The sequence below is a fragment of the Copadichromis virginalis genome, linkage group LG15, assembly GCF_057382275.1.
Source record: "Copadichromis virginalis isolate Kocher_CV1m ecotype Utaka linkage group LG15, C_Virginalis_male_GT1.1, whole genome shotgun sequence".
Taxonomy (NCBI): Eukaryota; Metazoa; Chordata; class Actinopteri; order Cichliformes; family Cichlidae; genus Copadichromis; species Copadichromis virginalis.
Window position 1 is genome coordinate 16393600 of NC_140632.1, and position 18125 is coordinate 16411724.

At 38.7% G+C, this 18125-nt stretch overlaps 1 protein-coding gene across 3 annotated transcripts in view; it reads left to right on the top strand.

Moving 5' to 3' along the window:
• lama2 (laminin, alpha 2) overlaps window positions 1–18125 on the top strand; it is a 232648-nt gene that overhangs the window by 149702 nt on the left and 64821 nt on the right. For 2 of the 3 annotated variants that reach the window (XM_085432199.1, XM_085432201.1), the window contains 8 exons: window positions 4355–4531; window positions 4835–5020; window positions 5247–5365; window positions 5618–5735; window positions 7407–7559; window positions 13262–13386; window positions 15227–15313; window positions 15811–15866. In XM_085432199.1, coding sequence (XP_085288325.1) covers window positions 4355–4531; window positions 4835–5020; window positions 5247–5365; window positions 5618–5735; window positions 7407–7559; window positions 13262–13386; window positions 15227–15313; window positions 15811–15866 — 1021 coding nt within the window. Of the gene's footprint in view, window positions 1–4354; window positions 4532–4834; window positions 5021–5246; window positions 5366–5617; window positions 5736–7406; window positions 7560–13261; window positions 13387–15226; window positions 15314–15810; window positions 16005–18125 lie in introns of all 3 variants that reach the window. The other variant, XM_085432200.1, reaches the window with a different exon arrangement.

An 18125-nucleotide genomic window follows, 5' to 3' on the forward strand; every position in this document is an offset into this window, starting at 1 on the left:
GAGATAACAATTACAAGCTGATGAGGGCAAAACAGAAAAGCCATGGACCAACAAAAGCCGTGTGGTGTTCACTACAAAAGTTTCACCTCACATTGGTTTGCAGAAACAAGAAGTCCTGCAGTTGCAAATCCCTCTGCTGCCCACAAACAGGGCTGTTCACAGGCTATTAAATGAGTTAATAGGTGTCTGTAGGTTCTCAGTCACAGGAGACTTAAATGTTTGAGTTGAAGCAATCTGGACTTCTTGAGGTTCTCGAAGATGTTTCACATCACACCTGAAACTTCTTCAGTTCTGGCAGCTGATACGGAGATATGTGAGCAGTTAGGATCACATGGGTCAAGATTTGAGTGTGCGTTCAATGATGGTTGTTTCAGGTGAGCATAGATGTCTTGTTGTACTCCTCTCTTAACCGTCTGTCTTCTTTGACCAAAATGTCAACACCTGTATCCTCAAAGGAATGTCCCTTCTCTTTTGAGAGCAGATATTCACTTAGTATTCACAGATTTGCCTCTCTGGGTAGACTTTGTGTTGTTATTGCAACCTGTGTAGCAAGTATTGAGTTATTAAATTAGCAAGCTACCTAAAGACTAACATTGGGATTCATAGCTGTTAATGTGTCTAAAATGTATGAAGTTGTTTTAACAATGAAAAGATGAGATTTCCTACACTGTCAACATAATCAAGGAACTTTTCCTGCTGTTCAGTCATCCATTGTACATGTTTTAGAGAACATAAACATAGGCGTGAAAATGACATGTAGCAACTTGAAGTCAAAAAGAGAGGTCTGATAGATTTAGAAAGACACTCAGGAAGTTTACAATCAGTTGTTGAGGAAAGAGTGTTTTGAATAAGGCCCCTTTATTGTAGAAATGGTTGCAATCAGCAATAAACTGCCGTTTCCGTGGTAACCCGTAGAGTTTTAGGAGGGTGGCGAGAGGCCTCATTTGAACAACAACCATTCACTTCATTTATTGTTGACTGGGTGGACAGACAGAAAGAGAGAAAAAAAATGGAGAGTTTATTGGAAAGAGGGAGATTTTTTCTGAACCACTGAATCGTGAGATTACACTGAGTGAAGTGGGATATATACACACACACTATGAGTGGACACTATGCACACACACACTATGCAAACACAGTACACATGCATTAATTCACACTCTTGAAAACTCACACTACATCGGATTACATAGAGGTTTTACGCACATACAACTTGCTGCACACAACTTTTTTTGAGGAAACGAAGTGTTAGATGGGTGAATATTTAATGAAGATTTGCACCAGCATAAAACTGTAAAAGCTTTTACCTTTATGTGGAATTTCCCTTATCTGTGGGAAAACTAGGAATATTAAAGCACCAGATAGAAGAAAGAAAACATTGTAAATATCTGAAAAAACAAAAGCATGCATGCTTGCTTTAAGTCTGTAGGTAAACTGTAAAGATAATGCATTGATTATATATATTATATACAAACTTTGTGATTTTTAAAGAGGTCTTGAACACAGGTCTTTTTTACAAAAGTTTTCCTTTAGACATGAGATGCCTCTTCACTCATTTTCAGTCCAGTCCTTGGAACGTTGTTTGACTGTAAAGCCACTTGATGCTCAAGGGATCAACAACTGTTGTGGCTAGCTGTAACAGGCATCTTAAAAAACTTTTACTAGCAGCCTTTTGCTAAAACATGCCTAAGATAGCACAGTTTGGCAGGCATAAAAACACATTTCTGCACCAACAAAGGTGATTCCGAAAGAGCTGTTAGATGAAAACTTGGCATATTGCCACACGGTATGCAGTCTCCTTAAAAATGTGACAAAACTGGACAAAAAAAGAGGACAAAGGAAGTGCTGACGCAGACGTGTGAAGTGGTGAGGAGTGTGGACCCAAGTGCAGGCACTGATGACTGAGTAGCTGTGAGTGAGTTTTATTTACAGCGGGGGAACGAAATGCAAACAAAGGCAGAGCATCTTAAAGTCATGAACTTGGGAAATAGAAAGAAATTTAGCAGAGACACAGGACCTGAGATATACATCTGGTCCTTCAGTTGATCCACTGTTGATCTAGAAGCTATTCTTAGGAAGGAAAGCTGAGATACAAGAACTGGGCAGAAAATCGGTGGCAGCAGGTCTTGTAAAGTGATGAATCCAAATTTTACATTTTTGGTTCAAATCATTGTATATATGCGGAAGGACATGAGAGAGGTACAACAGTGAGTGTCTACAGCGATCTGTAATACCCTGTCATGCTTCGGCCTGCATTTCAGGCAATGGAGTCAGGGTTTTTGTCAAAATCGATAGAATCATGAATGCAGAAAAGTGCCGTCAGAGTTGTTGGTACCATTGGCAGCTATCCCAAACACTCTGCCAATACAGCAAAACCCTACCTGGATAGAAAAACACATAATGGAACACAATCAGTCATGGATTGGCCTCCCTAGAGCCTAACCCTAACCCCTAACTGAGACTGGAGCAGAAGGTAGTCAACCTTCCAAGAAGAGCTTTGAATTTCCTTCAAGAAGCGTGGCGAACTATTCCTGAAGACTACTTACCAAACATAGCTAGAATTGGACAAACTCAGTTTATATAGTGCTTTAATACAATATTTAAATTTATGTTTGCACGTGTTTCAATAAATTTCTCATTTTCCTAGCAAAATCTAAAGAAATGAGGGGTGGCTCAAAACTTTCACATGATTATACATATTGTAATATAGATAGACTGCTACCTGTGACATGCTGGCATTATGGTTTGGCCTGCCTCATTCGCCGTGACACACTAAACACTCAGATTAGAGCATTAAAAAGAAAAACATTCTTAATGATACGCTGTTACTTAAACAGATATATGACGGCAGCAGTTTAATGTGTTTTAATATCTGATGAGGTGTGTATTCAGATTGTTCAATGACAGTACGAAACTGTATTTTTTACCATTAATTTGATTTCTATTTAGATTTTTGTTAGAAATCCATTACTCTATATTAATGTATGCCATAGTAATATGTAATAATAACTTATGAGTAACAGTTAAGTAAGAAGCGAGCAGTTTCCCATTTCATGTGTGACTACCTCACTTATACAGGCAATATTCCTAGTATATCCATGCTTTAGTAACTTAATAGATTCCAGAAAATCTGTGCACCACACCAAAAAAAACCCCTTCCATAATGCCTCAATATTATTCACGCAATATCCACATATCAACACTTCTGGACAGATGGATCTTTTTTTAAAGTGTTTCACTGAACCACAATCCACAGTCAATAATAAACTGTGATATTATTCGAGTAGTATTGAAATATATACACATAAAATGAGAGCTGGAGAGAATGGAAATGAAAGGGGTAGTTTTTCTCCAGACTGCTTGTAATAACTGAAATATTATATCAAAGAGAAAGCTTGGCACATCAGATTTAAATTATATCTAGAATGTAAAGGAACAAAGTTTGATCACTAAGAGAAGAAATTTTAAAATTATCAATTTACTGAAGAAAGAAACAAACACTTCCTTCACTCATTAACAACCCACAGGAAAAAAGGAGATTTCTTCTGTATTGTTAGTGGGTTTTTTTTTTAATGAATAATCTGTTAATGTGTCGCTTAAACACATTTTTGAGAGTGAAGGTGTTCCCTTGTACAAGACAGAGTGTGAACACGGTAAAGAAATTCTTCTTAATGCATTTAGGTTCAGAGCGGGAGTAAAGGTTATTGTTATATCACAGATAAGTCTTCACCTACCTCAAAGGATGAGAAGTACGCCAAGATCTATTCAATCTCATTTGAAGGATTCTCTAAAAAACTCCCATCATGTTTCAATCAAGTGTGTGTGCAGGAAGTGCCTCCGTTCGGACCGTTTTGGAGGCCCAATTACAAGACGGCAAACAGAAAAAAAAAATAAGAGAAGCTGAAATTTTGTCTGGGCATCTCAGACAAAAGCCATTTGAAATGGCAAAAAGATCAAAAGATGGTGATGAAAGAGCTTTGCTTGAGTCAGCATCGTCAGGAGGTGAAGAAAGTATGTGGATAAACAGGACAAGAAACACCACTCTGTCCAGTTATTGTTACACATTCTGTTCACTCGTATACTAGAGGCTACGCAATGAACACAGACTCCTTCACTGCTCGTTAGAAAGTTTTTAGCATGTTCACATTCTTTAGGCTTATGCCATTGAAAGTAACTGTTGTACATATTCTAAGTATTTGTATTATGCTATTTAATTTTCTAATAAACAGTACAATCAGGTACCCTAACAGTATGAACAGAAAACAGGATTATTCTCTTAAACTATATCTTTTGGCGTCATTCTGCTGGGTTCCACAGGCCACTGCATTAATATTGTCATGGTTGTGTATCCCAGTTAACACTGAAGCCGGAGCAGACGGTGCTCCCCTTGGTGGATAAATCCAACGCCGTGGAGACGAGAACAGGAGTTAGCTTCCAACATCCTGAGATCATCGTTCATGCAGAACTTATCACCTCAACTCTGTCTGAACCATACTACTGGAAACTGCCTGAGCAGTTCAAAGGCTCTATGGTAGGAAATATCACAATGGGGTTTTTTTTATTGTTTGTATCATCTTGGATTTTACTTTGGTATTTACAAGATAGTGTGTGTATAGTGATAGACGCTAACAAACATCATGTCTTTCCAAATATAATTGCAAAACTCATGTCACACCTGCCGTTCATTATACATTCATATATTGCGTACAGATCCGTTGTTTTGCATGCATGTAAGACAAAACGGCAAGGTATTCATAGAGAATCTCAAAAATAATGCTCAAAAATCCAATAAGTACAATGTTGGTGATTGTTTTGTGTCATTGTTTCTCTTAAGATCACAGCATATGGGGGGCAGCTGAAATATGCTGTGTACTATGAGGCCAGAGAAGAAACCGGTCCTTCCTCCTATGAGCCTCAGGTCATTATTAAAGGTGGTCCTAACCACAACATGGTGATGACACGCCACATAACAGGACTCCAGATTGGTCAGCTCACCCGCCATGAGATTGACATGACAGAGGTACAGTAATGGTTTAGAGGTGATAAGGAAATTCATAGTAGTAGTAGCAGCAGTAGAAGTAAATACTGTAGGAGTAATTTAAAATTAATTGTTTATTTTACTCCATGCAAACAGGGTTTCTTAAACTGAGTGCAGTGATGATGTTGATTGTTCATCGTGTGTGTGTGTGTGTGTGTGTGTGTGTGTGTGTGTGTGTGTGTGTGTGTGTGTGTGTGTGTGTGTGCAGCATGATTGGAAATTTGCAGATGGACGGACTATGACTCGAGAGGACTTTATGGACATTTTGTTCTACGTGGACTACATCCTAATTAAGGCATCACACGGCAACTTGATGAGACAAAGCCGGTAACACACACACACACACACACACACACACACACACACACACACACACACACACACACACACACACACACAGAACAACTTAATCCTCCATCTCCACACATTGGGACAATGGCTAAATAAACATTACTTTTGTAAAAGTTTTCAGGTGCAATAATGCAATTTTTTAAAATCTATTTTTTTACTTTACTTTTTTAGAGTTTTGTTCATTAAACTAATAAATTCAAAGATTCTTGATTTTTTTTTTTCTCCCAGTATTTCAGAGGTCAGTCTGACAGTGGCCGAGGAGGGCATACCAACCAAAGAAAGCGAGAAAGCCCACCAGATAGAGAAGTGCGATTGTCCAATTGGATACTCTGGACTTTCCTGTGAGGTGGGGACACAATTAAATACCTGCATGCATTCACACATGACACCACACATCTGAAGACCAAATATCTGCAAAGGTCTTGTAAAAGAAGCTCAGTAAATATATACAGCTTACAGATGGTGGGTATAGTGCTCCATAGTATTTGCAAGTAACTGTTTTTTTTTTTTAATTAATCATTTAAAATTTAAAAACAGGTGAAACTTGGAGACTATCTCATATAGAAAAGATTCGAGGACATCTCTCTAAAATGAGGCAGCATGGTTTGCAAAGTATCTGAACAAACCAAAAGACTTATTGAGCAATGTCCTTTGGACAGATGAGCGGAGATATTAGATTGTTCTTTTTTTTTTTTGCTTCTGCCTGGGGATGCCACATTTTTTAGCTGGGTCCTGTAACCCAATATGAGTTGTGTGTTGAAATTAATTGAGTGCAGCTGAGAAAAAGGATGCAACATTAAAACGAATGAAAAAAGACAAAAAAAAAAAGTACGATAGTGTGAGATTCTTACAAAAAAAATCACAAGAAAAACTATTTAAATTAATAAAAGTTCAACATTAATCACAGAGTGAGCTGAACTGGCTGCTTCCTTCAGAGCTCGGAAGAATTTTTTTTCCTGCTTCTCTCACAATGAGAAAGAATGAGGGGAAAATGGGCGCACAGACATGGCTTTCAGTACTATCTCAAAAGTTTCTAATTTACATTTAGCTCAGCATTTTAAGCCTGTCGGTGCCTTTCAGACCCTCCTGTTTTTCTATTCTGTTTTTTATTCTTTTACTTTGGTTAGTCAGGATTAAGCCTCACTGAGCATCTCCTCCACTCAGTTGCGATTTTGTCCAACCAAATGACTTTCAGCTGCATCCAGCTCCTTTGCTTAAGCCGCAGAAATCTTATAGCTGTGACTCAATCTTTAGTCTAATGAGGATTTTGAAGACACAGCTTATGATACACTGACACAACAGTTCTGGCTAATTCTGCTAGGCAGCAGTGCCCGAAAGTCGTTTAGGCATTATTGTGTTAATCTTAAAGGTATACAAGGTCTTCTGGCAAACTTTTAACTGTGTTCTTCAACTTCTGTTTCACTTTGTTGGATTTTATTAGTTGTTCAGAGCACATATTTTCTGGAAAAAAATAACTTAAAAGCTACAGATACTATTAAAAATGGCATCTAAACTTAAAATGTTCAGGTTGTTGAGGGCTTAGCTGACAGATGGCCATTTCTATTTGTAGCTGCCGACGTTGTTAATAAAGTATTTTTAAACAGGCGTTTAGTGCTAGCACAGGGAACAGATGGCTCTTTAAATGGACTCCATTAATTATTACTGAGCAGGAGAGAGAGGAAGAGAGAGTTACCTTGCATGTGTGTGTCTGTATGTGTGTGTATGAATGGATGCAGTTTTGTGTGTGTGTGTGCATTTGGCAGGTACATGAGGGTGTGTGCCTGTGTTCAAAAGTTACTGAAGGGAGACACCTTTGTGTGTGTGGAAAAAAAAGAGAGCGGTCAACAACTGCCCAGAGAAGTAATGATTGGGGATTATTATGTGAGTGTGTTCCAGTGCCAGGCACAGTTTGATGTTACCGTGGGAACGCACACTTCATCAAACCTGTAAAAGTCTACTTCTATTTTTAATCTTTGTCTCTGATCTAAATCTTTGCTCCCATTATCTCTCCGTGCAGGAGTGTGCTGCAGGATTCTACCGTCTTCGCAGTGGTTTCCTGGCATCTGCTCCAGCGTCCAGCGTGCCCACGGCTACAGGCATGGGCAGCTGTGTTCAGTGTCAGTGCAGTGGGCACTCCTCCTCTTGTGACCCTGAGACATCCATATGCCAGGTAACTGTGTGTGTGTGTGTGTGTGTGTGTGTGTGTGTGTGTGTGTGTGGGCATTCTACCGCTGGAGACCATCCTAGAGCCATATGCTGAGCAGTTTCTGGAGGAAAGAGGTGGATGAGGGTGCCATATAGGTGTGTAGGTGTGTGTTGGAAAGGATGTCTGGTACTGTAATTAGCCCTCCAATAATTAACGACCTCCAGCTTTCTCATATTTTATGTAATTTCCTCTTCTGTGGATCTCACCCAAAGTTATGTCTGAATATTTTTTTCAAGCAAGGGCTATTAGTTACAAGTAGTTACTGTATATAATGCTATGGCTGTATGACAGAAAACAGTGGTTGGAGACAAAGTTATTGCAACTTTGTGTAATAAACATACAATCTTGTTGCCTTTGAAATGGTTGCTTCAATGATAGAAACCAGGTCTACAAATGGTCAGTTGCCATCAGACTGACTTTAGCAATCTAAGGGCATAAGACAGAGTCAGACTCCTGTCTCTTTGTGATTGAATATAAGAATTGCATTGCATGTGTTTCTGATTAACTGTGCTAAATTTTCAAAAATTCCTCCACATAAAGTGACATAGTTGGTGCAGGACTGCGATTTAGCTGCAAAATGACCAAATGAATCCTATTACAAAGAGATGTGTTGCAGACGAGTTAAACGCATCGGTGCATACTGGCTTCAACTGTAACCTGTTGGCAGTCTGTCTACATTAAAAAACACTTTCTCAAGTTGCAGTCTGAGTAAGACCGTGATCATTTGGAGACAGGTTGGGTACCATCGAGTGACCTGTGCAATCCTTGCCGTCAAAAGTGGTCTCCACAGCTACTTGCAATCAGTTTCCAGTGGGGAAAAAATTCAGTACCATCACCAGACACTGATTTTTGTGAGTCGTAAGGAAGTCGCTGTTGTATTTTTAATCTAGCGTGAGTCATCAAAGGAGATTTATAACATCATCTTGGGCAGTATTGATAAAATTATAGGTTTATGTTAGTTAACACATTATCAATGGCTTGCTGTAAATAGATGTTCAATATTTATTGAAATGGGTTTAGTTCCTCAAACTGTGTTGTATTTACCTATGTTAGATTAGGGAACTGCATAGTGTGTTGCTGGACCGATGAGTCCTCATATTCTGCGAAAATACACACGCTCATATGCATGCCCTCAGTGTGAAACCAAATAGTTTTTTAAACCTTGTTTAGTTAATTTCAGTATTATTTTACTCGGATACATAACAGTACACATTTTTGTTCATCATGTAGTCAGAAATTCCCAGAATTTCTGGAAGTTTGCTCATAAAAATCCAAAACCTTTTCTTTCACTTTCAGATTTTAATGTAAGTTATCTACCACACTGAGGTGACAAGAAACGTGTGCACACAGACAAACCATTTGACTTAAACAGCTAGTGTTTTGATACTCTTCTCCCAATCGCCTGCTTTGACAGGTTATACTCAGAGAATTGTTTGTTTGTTGAAGTTACAACTTCTTACTTAATTTCTTACATGTTCTCAATTTCTGTTAATCTAATGGCACCTTAACGTGTTGGCATCATGTCAGAATTAGCACCTTGGCCACTTTTCTGTGAAAGTGATTTATGTACTATTACTAACTATTAGTCTCATTAAGTTAAAACATTTCAGTGCAATCTGGGTGACACTGTAAATATTGTGCACTACACCGAGTACCTTGACTCTCCGTTTATCACTACTAAAAGTATGTTTGAGTAAAGCGATGAAGTTAATGTAAAAATGAATCGTACTTGAATGGTAGAATGCTAAATGTAATATCAACAGCTTTCCAAACAAATGGGGGTGGTTGAATTCTCATGGAGCCTTGTATACCCTTTTGCATCTTACTTGCAGCTGTTCGTGGCAGCTGGCTGTCATCCCAGAGCATGTTTATGCCTCAGGTTTGTGTCCAGTGCAGCTCATTTTTGTTCCGAAAAGTTTGCTTGACATGCTTAAGGACATACAAACAGGACAACTGAAAGAGTCAGCTAAACAGTGTTTTCATTCCAATTTGTTTAGGTTGTAATGCATCAATGTATTTGTTGCCCACTGTCATTTTAAAGGAAAATTGAACTGCTTTCATTCTTAAAGGAACAATAATTCCCTTCCAAATATGGATTTAAACCACAAGTCCTAAACATTCACCATAAATTCATGGATAATAATGGTAATTATACAAATTCTGTCCTTGCTCAGCTTAATATTCCAACTTTAAACCCTAAGTGTGTGGTTATGTACTGACTTTTTTGCCACTTTCAGTTTCTTTTACTGTCTAATTTTTGTCAGTTTCTCCATTATTTCCATGACTTTCATCTCTGCCTTTCTTCTGCATTCCTTGTGTTGTTCCTCCTTCTGCCACTCCTCCAATTTATCTTTTTTCACCTCATTCACATCCCCTAAATTCCTGTTCTCCTTTCCCTAGTTATATATTTATTCCTCTGTTGTCTTCTTTCATCTTCTTGCCCGTCTTTTGTTTCTAGTTTTCTCATTTTTCATTTTCCCCAATCCTCCTTAACACCTCCTTGGTTTTACCAATTTGTTTTTCTCTCTCTTTCTTTTTTTTACTACTTCACACCCTCTTCCTCTCTGCCTTCCAGACGTTTTTTCCTTGCCCATTTCTATCTTGCTCTCCATAACAGCAGCATCATTAGCATTTTCTAACCGAGCGGGCTAAATTGAAAATGCTAAACGAGTTTGTTTCTGTGGTAATTAGAGGTAACGAGGAACACAGGAAGTTAATGGAAATGACTTGCCTCGTTAAGAGGCGACTTCCTGTTGTACTGATTGAAGTTCCTATTTATAACAAACAATCCGAACACATAGGACAGGACCCTGGGGATATGAAAGAGAGAGGTGCGTGTTTGTGTACAATATGTATTGCCGTTTAAATTGTGTGCGTTAAAATGATTGAGCTCACAGTGAGTGTTTGAGGGTGGAGGTGGAATAGGGGGTATTTTGTTGTGTGTCCTAAGTGCCTACAGTCTGCACATATTGTACAGAATTACTCTATATAAAAAACATGCCATATTTTTGCCATGAGATGTACCAGAATGCACAAAGGAATAGACACTGTGTCCGTGTGTGTGCATGTGTGGGTGTATGAGACTTTTATAACAAGCATAGCTAAAAATAAATTACAAAATAAACAGAAACATCTGTGGATATGAAAATATTTTAGATATATTTAGATCTCTGTGTGTTGTTGTACCCATGAGGCTATCTGAACAACAGCAAGAGTGAAATCCTGCGAGGAAAATTAGTATTTCAGATGCTCTTGAAGAAAGAAGCTTTTTAAAGTCTTTGACGTGTGAGATCGCACCTGTCGGCTAACAGCTACTGTAGCTGGTCGCTCTTGGTCTCACAGCACCTCATCATGCAGGAATGGGACTGAGACCATAGTATAGTTGGTCACACATTATTATGTGTGACCAACTATATTTCTTTTCAGAAATGGTCTGTCTTAGATAAAAGTTCACCAGTGCAAAAGCTTGTACTGGCTCAGCAACTGTAGGTGGTGAAAAGAAGCGAGTAATGATTTCCCACAGAGATTCAGAGCAATCAACACTCACTGTATACTTCTATTAGTTACAACTTGCTAGTACCGGGCGAGACCTCTTTTCCCTTCAGAACGCTCTTAATTCTTTGACTCAGACATTCAGTATTTTTCTGAGATTTTAATCCTTACTGCAACATCACCTTGCAGTTGCTGCAGATTTGTCAGCTACACATCCATGATACAAATCTCCCATTCCACCCCATCCCAGATCTTAATCTACTGGACTGAGATATGGTGACTGTGGGGGTCTTGTGAGTACAGTGACCTCATTTGTGACATGACATGTTATCAGAACATATCAGACCAACAGACCAAATCCATCAGTCAGAACTGCTGACATGAAGAAGGGGGGATCCATGCTTTCGTGTTGTTTATGCCAAATTCTGACCCTAACGTCTAAATGTCACATCAGTAATTGAGACTCATCAGACCTGACAACATGTTTCAATCCTTGTAGTTTCAGTCTTCTGTTCTTAGGTGATTAGTGTGGCACCCAATGTGTTTCTGTATTTCCTTAACCCTTTTACTTTAAGTCTCAATGTGTTGTGCCTTCAGAGATGCTCTTCTGCAAACCTTTGATTGAATGAGTGGTGATTTGACTTCTTGTTGCTTCCTATCACCTTGAAGCAGCCTGGCCACTGTCCTCTGACAGCAACAAGGCATTTTCACCCAGAGAACTGCTGATCAATGGATATTTTCTGTTTTCAGACAGGTGTAAGCCCCAGCAGTTTCTAAAATACTCGGCCTATCAAAGCGCATCAAAACCAGCAACCATCGTAATTTCAAAGTTACTTAATTTGTCTTTCTTCCCCATTCTAAAGCTCAGTTTAGACTTACCAGGTCATTTTGACCATGTCTACATACCTAGTTGCATTGAGTTGATGCTATGTAATTGGGTGATTAAATCTTAGCATTTATGCCCAGTTGAACAGGCGTACCTGACAAAATGGCTGGTGAGTGTATACGTATGTTAAGATAGTAAGTTTCTCAATTAATAATTAATTCATCCATCCATTCTCTTCCGATTACCCTTTTCAGGGTTGCGGGTGGGGGGTGGGCATGTCCCAGCTGTTTTAGGGCCCTAAGATAGCTGGAATAGGCTCCAGCCAGCTCCAGGATAATTATCCTTAGGCTAGGATAATTTACTGATAAATAAAAGGGACTGTGTTCATCTTTCCCTCTAGAAAAAAGCAAATCAAAGAGACGGCCGGTTCTTGACATTGAAGAGATTTAAAGTGAAATGACCCATCTGTCAACATGTTGTCAAACATTTCACTGAGAGTCTCTAAAGTGTCCACATCAAAGCTAAGCACAAAAGTGTTCGAAAAGGCTGTTGTTAGCACCAAAAACTGAAGTGACAGCAGGGAGGTATGCTACTATTATTTCTACTTCTCTGGTATTGATGAAACTCGAACAGCGGTGCCAGGATAATTATCTCACTCACCAAAAAACAAGCCTCTTCAGTGTTGTTTTGTCAGTAATGAAGGAGGTAATGACAGGTGACCCGGTCTGTCATCTTTTCAATTATTCATTGTCAACTTGAAAAACATGGGAGACACAGCTTAAGAGATATACAGATTTCTTCTTTATTAAAGCATCTGAAACACAGTAGATTTTTTTAGTCTACATGCCCTTGAATAGATTCCCATTAGCCCACAAATGCCTGTAAGTGATTCCAAAAAATGTTTTATCATCTTGCTCAAGCAAATTTGGTGTCTTGCTTTTTATCGTGCCAGGTGTGAGTTCCAAAAATAATGTCCAAATGGGAGTGTAGGTTAATTTTTGCTAATTTAATTAGAAAATCTGTTGATTTTAGAGATGAAAAGCTTTCTGGAGAGGCAACATGAGTTTTCTTCTTTGTGTGTGTGTGTGTGTGTGTGTGTGTGTGTGTGTGTGTGTGTGTGTGTCACCATCTTAAAGTTGCCTTCATTATGCTCAGTATGACATTCTGTATTTATTTCCCATCCCAGCACACACCAGGAATTTCTGGGTGGTGGGTGATGGATATTTTTGCACCTACATATTGGAGTAGGTTAGAGTCATGGGGGAGTTGGAGAATGACTAAAGGTAAATAGAGTGCCTTCGCATACATGCATAGCATTATTTTTATGTGTGCACATTTGTGTTGGTAGAACTGTCAAGACAACACAGAGGGTGATCGGTGCGAACGCTGTGCACCGGGATTCTACGGCGTGGTCCGAGGTTCTCCTGATGACTGCAAACCCTGCGCCTGCCCCCTTACCAACCCACAGAATAAGTAAAATTTCTTGCAACCTATCACTACAAACTTTAAACAATATTAATCTGTCATTTTATGCACATTTTATCTTTTCTGTCCTCTCTCCTCTGTAATATAAATAGACTGCAGAGGTGTGGACTCGAGTCACATGACTTGGACTCGAGTCAGACTCGAGTCATTAATTTTATGACTTTAGACTTGACTTGAAAAAATGTTCTAAGACTTGTGACTTGACTTGGACTTTTACACCAATGACCTGGGACTTGAATTGGACTTGAACCGGTTTACTTGAAAAGACTTGATATTTTACCCCAAATATAAAATTTAACATGCATATTATATAGAGATTGAAAATGTGACGTCATTCACGGGTAGAACCGCAAAGGATTCTGGGAACTCGTGGCAAGCGGTACTAGCGCACGCAGGCTTTCAATTAAAATCAGTTATACAGCGATAAAAAGAAACACAAAAATGTCAAGAAGCTGTTGTATTATTAACTGCAATAGCCGGTCGCATGACAGCCACGGGAAGCCGACGGGTAAAGAGATCGGTTGTTATCGGATTACATCGCTGAAGAGAAATTGTTCGAGCCATGTTTCCGAAGTAACAAAGACGCGACTGGATTGCAGCCATTCAAAGACCAAATATAACGTCCCAGAACACTCCAGCTCACAGGTTAGTCTGCTCCAAGCATTTACACAAAGGTCAGTCTGCTGTTGTAGTTAATGCGTCATTTTTCTTAACATAATTGGTGATATAGGTTACAAGCAAGTCTGGCGCTGAACAGAAATTGTCGCGCTATGCTCCTTTATTTATTGTGCATAAATAGTGAATTGTCCTGACACAATATTGCGTTTCGCCTCTGTTATTATGGTACATTGACAAAAACATATACTTTTATTCACAGGATAAAACAGGTTTTTTGTATCACTAATTGTCCAGTACGATTACAGCATACAGTATTATTGTCACTGCTACATTTCTGTGATGCTACCAGAAATTATTTCCACTACTAATTAATTACCGTTGAGCTCAAAGGTCCTATTAATAAACGGTTAACGAATGTGTATTTATGAAGACAATTTGTGAGACTGGTAAACTTATGGTCTTTCGTTCTACACGGTGCGTTTCAAGGTCCTGCACCCATCCGTCGGTAAACTGTACCTGGGCTTGTTGCAGTGACCTGAAGTTACTAAACTTCATGAGTGTATGCACTCACTCCAAGAAGCGTATAATTATAAATATGCATATAAATATGCTACGATGAGATAGCTGACTTCATCTAACTAGCAAATGTTGTCCAGGCTACGTTGGTGATGCAGTTTTTTTTAATGTGTATGATATTTTTGTCATGCGATTTTAAAGCTGGTCCTACAACCGCATCCAAGAACAACATGCAGCTTATCTCAGAACTGTCGGTGAAAATTATTCTTGGAGCTAGGTTTAATTGAGCTGCATTTTAAAGAGGTGCAATTTCACAATTTGTGTATATTTTCTAAGTTCACTATTTTGTCATGTGTTGAGAAAAACACAGATTTAAAAATTACATGGTCTAATATTTACATTTAGCATAACTGCAACATTTTTTTTTCGTTTTTTTTTTTAAAGACTCGAAAGGACTTGAAATTCAAAGTTTCAGACTTGTGACTTGACTCGGACTTTTACACCAGTGACTTGAGACTCGACTCTGACTTGCCTGACATTACTTGAGACTTGACTTGAGACTTGAGGATAAAGACTTGAGACTTACTTGAGACTTGCAAAACAATGACTTGGTCCCACCTCTGATAGACTGTATGCTCCAAATGTTTTAACATTTCTTTTGTAATGTCTGTGAAAAATCTCTTTTCATATCCAGTTTCAGTCCCACCTGTGTAGCAGAGGGGTTTGATGACTACCGCTGCACCGCCTGTCCTGAAGGATATGAGGGCAAACACTGTGAGAGGTCAGACACATACAAAGAAATGAACAAGCATAGAAGTTTGGAAATCATCGGCTTTTAATGTGGACTGCATGGATATTTAAATGCAAAGACCAATACAGGGAATACGAGTTGATGTAAAGTGGAATCCAAAAGTCTTAGTCGACCCGTGATAGTTTTAAGAGAGACATTATATGGAAAGAAGTGGTAGTGGCAGTTGCCCCATGCCCATCCCCAAAGAGCCAAACTTCAACTTCATACCAGCCAAACCTGGAAATGCATTGCCAGTTGTTTGCACTGATTTGAATATTTAGAATATCCTCGTATGTGTTATACCTAAATTCTGCTGTAATGACATGCACTTGAGGTTTACATGAAAACATCTCAGACCTTGGGATCCCACTGTGAGTATTTTGCTGGTGAAATAATTTGTGATATCTCTTTACAGTGTGGGGTTAACATATGTTAAAATTTGGTTAGATTTGAATACTCTCTCTCTCTATGTGATCCCCCCTGTTTAGGTGTGCCACTGGTTACCATGGTAATCCAAGGATACCAGGTGGCCACTGTGAGGAGTGTAAGTGTTCCTTGTGGGGTGCGTTGCCCGGACCATGTGACCCTGTCACGGGCCAATGCCGTTGCAGGGTTGGGGCATCTGGGATGACGTGTGACCAGTGCATGGATAGGCATGTGTGTGGACCATCTGGGATCATCTGTAAGACTAACGCACAGCTTTTGGTTACTCATTCTTTTGTTTTCTTCATCATTTCATTTTTTTCCCTTCATCTTTTACTGTGTTTTTTTTTCAGAGTGGTCTAGTGTAAAACGTGAAAAAATGAAGAAATAATGTGGCTGAAATTTTTTATGCACTTACCTTTAAATGGAAGTTGAGAGATTTTATTATAAAGATTAATCTGCAGTGAAAGTTACCACCAGTGGTGGAAGTAACCCAGCGTAACAGCATGGGGTGTCATGCTTCATGAACCCCACAGACATGCTCTCTGTCTCTTTCTTCTCTATTCTTCTGTTCCCTTCCCTCTGGTGGCTCACCTCCCTTCATTGTCACCTGATGTTGTGATTTTTACTTTATTTTGGCAATGAAATGCAAATGAACAGTCAGAGCTCCTTTCTCCAGTTGCCATGGGAGACAGGAGATTGTGGCAGAAGTCAGATTCAAGTCATTTAGAAAATAATTTCAATGTCATTTGGAGCTAATTTAAACTTAATATGACCATAATGGCAGGGCCAATTTGGTGCCATTAGCATGTCTAGAAGGAAGTCTATGTGTGCAAGTGAGAGCACAGAAGAAAGGGTAGTAAGACAGAGGCTGATGTGAAATTGCTGCTGTCAGGTCAGTGAGGAAATTGCTTGCTCAGGTCTTTGTGTTCAGACACAAAGCGTGTGTTCATAAATTGGCAGTGCGTGTGCCGCAATGCTTCCTGACACCAAACCGCTCGACTCTACGTCCAGGCTATAATCCCAAGTCCTGATGGTTTACAGAGAATGGAGTGATCACACTGCTGTTCACTTGTTGAAGAGTGATTGCACTCTGCATTCCTTCTGTTATCTGGCCTTTCTCCCATTCTGTCCAATGCCACTGAGCACTTTTGGAGTCAGAAGTAGTGACATGCATGCAGCTCCTAAATTTGTTGTATAATGCTGTTTGCTAAGAATTGCCCCTTAATGTCAATAGATTTTGTAATGGGTACATTAGTAAACGCACCCAAAGAAGAAGAAATTCAGGAAGAAAATTGAGAATAAACTATACAGTATCATGGTGTACAGTTATAACTAAAGACTATATCTGCTTAATAATGGAAAAGAAACTTGCTGGGCATTTTATATAAACTTTAAAACCAAGATCCATATCACTACATGACGTTCAAAGCCTGACCAACAGAATCGCTAGTGCTTGATCTTAACAGGTGGATAGCATTATAGCTATGTAATAAGTCAGGATATAGCTTATTTCTAAATTAGATTAAACTGAATTACAATGTGACTGCAATGGGCTTCCCTATTAAATGAAATAATTCAATTAATTTTCCCATTGTCAAAAATTGACAAATATTTTAAGTGTTGTAACTTTAATTTAGACAAACTGACTTTGGACTTATCAGTCTGATGCAAAATAATTGGGAACACAATATATTGATCACTGAGTATTCAGAAGATGGAAACCGTTGGTGGGTGGAACATTTTGACCATCACTGTCCTGTTTTTATGGATCCAGACATCACATGAGGGAAACTGAGGGATATACAGATTCATTTTGGTTTTAGTCCCACCCTGAAATAATACTTTTCAAACTTAAAAATACTTGACTGTAAAGTCATTAGAAAATTGCTTATTTTGGCCATAAATTTGGTGATTAGTATAACTTTCATGTTATAATCAAACTTCAATCTCCATCTTTTTTCTTCTGTCTGTGTATATAAAGTTTTTGTTTTTTTAAAGACACAGGTGGGGACATTTGCGCTGTTGTTTCTGTGAACTTGCTTAGTGCCACACCTTTAAATTCAGTGGTGTTTTGACACCTACAAAACCTACCTACTACATAAACTGCATTACATTTGTAACCCTTACAACTCTTATAATCTCATATAATTTACTATATCAATAGAAGTTTACTATTTTATTATCACACTTCAATAGAAAACATTTACACAATAATATTACACTTGCTTGGTGTAAATACATATATCATTTCAATGGCACACTGGAAATGTTTGCAATGATAAAACAACTGCCGTTGTATAGTGACTCACACATGTACGATAATATTGTGTGTCATTATTAAAATCCACTATCAGCAGACTTCAACATACTGCTTACA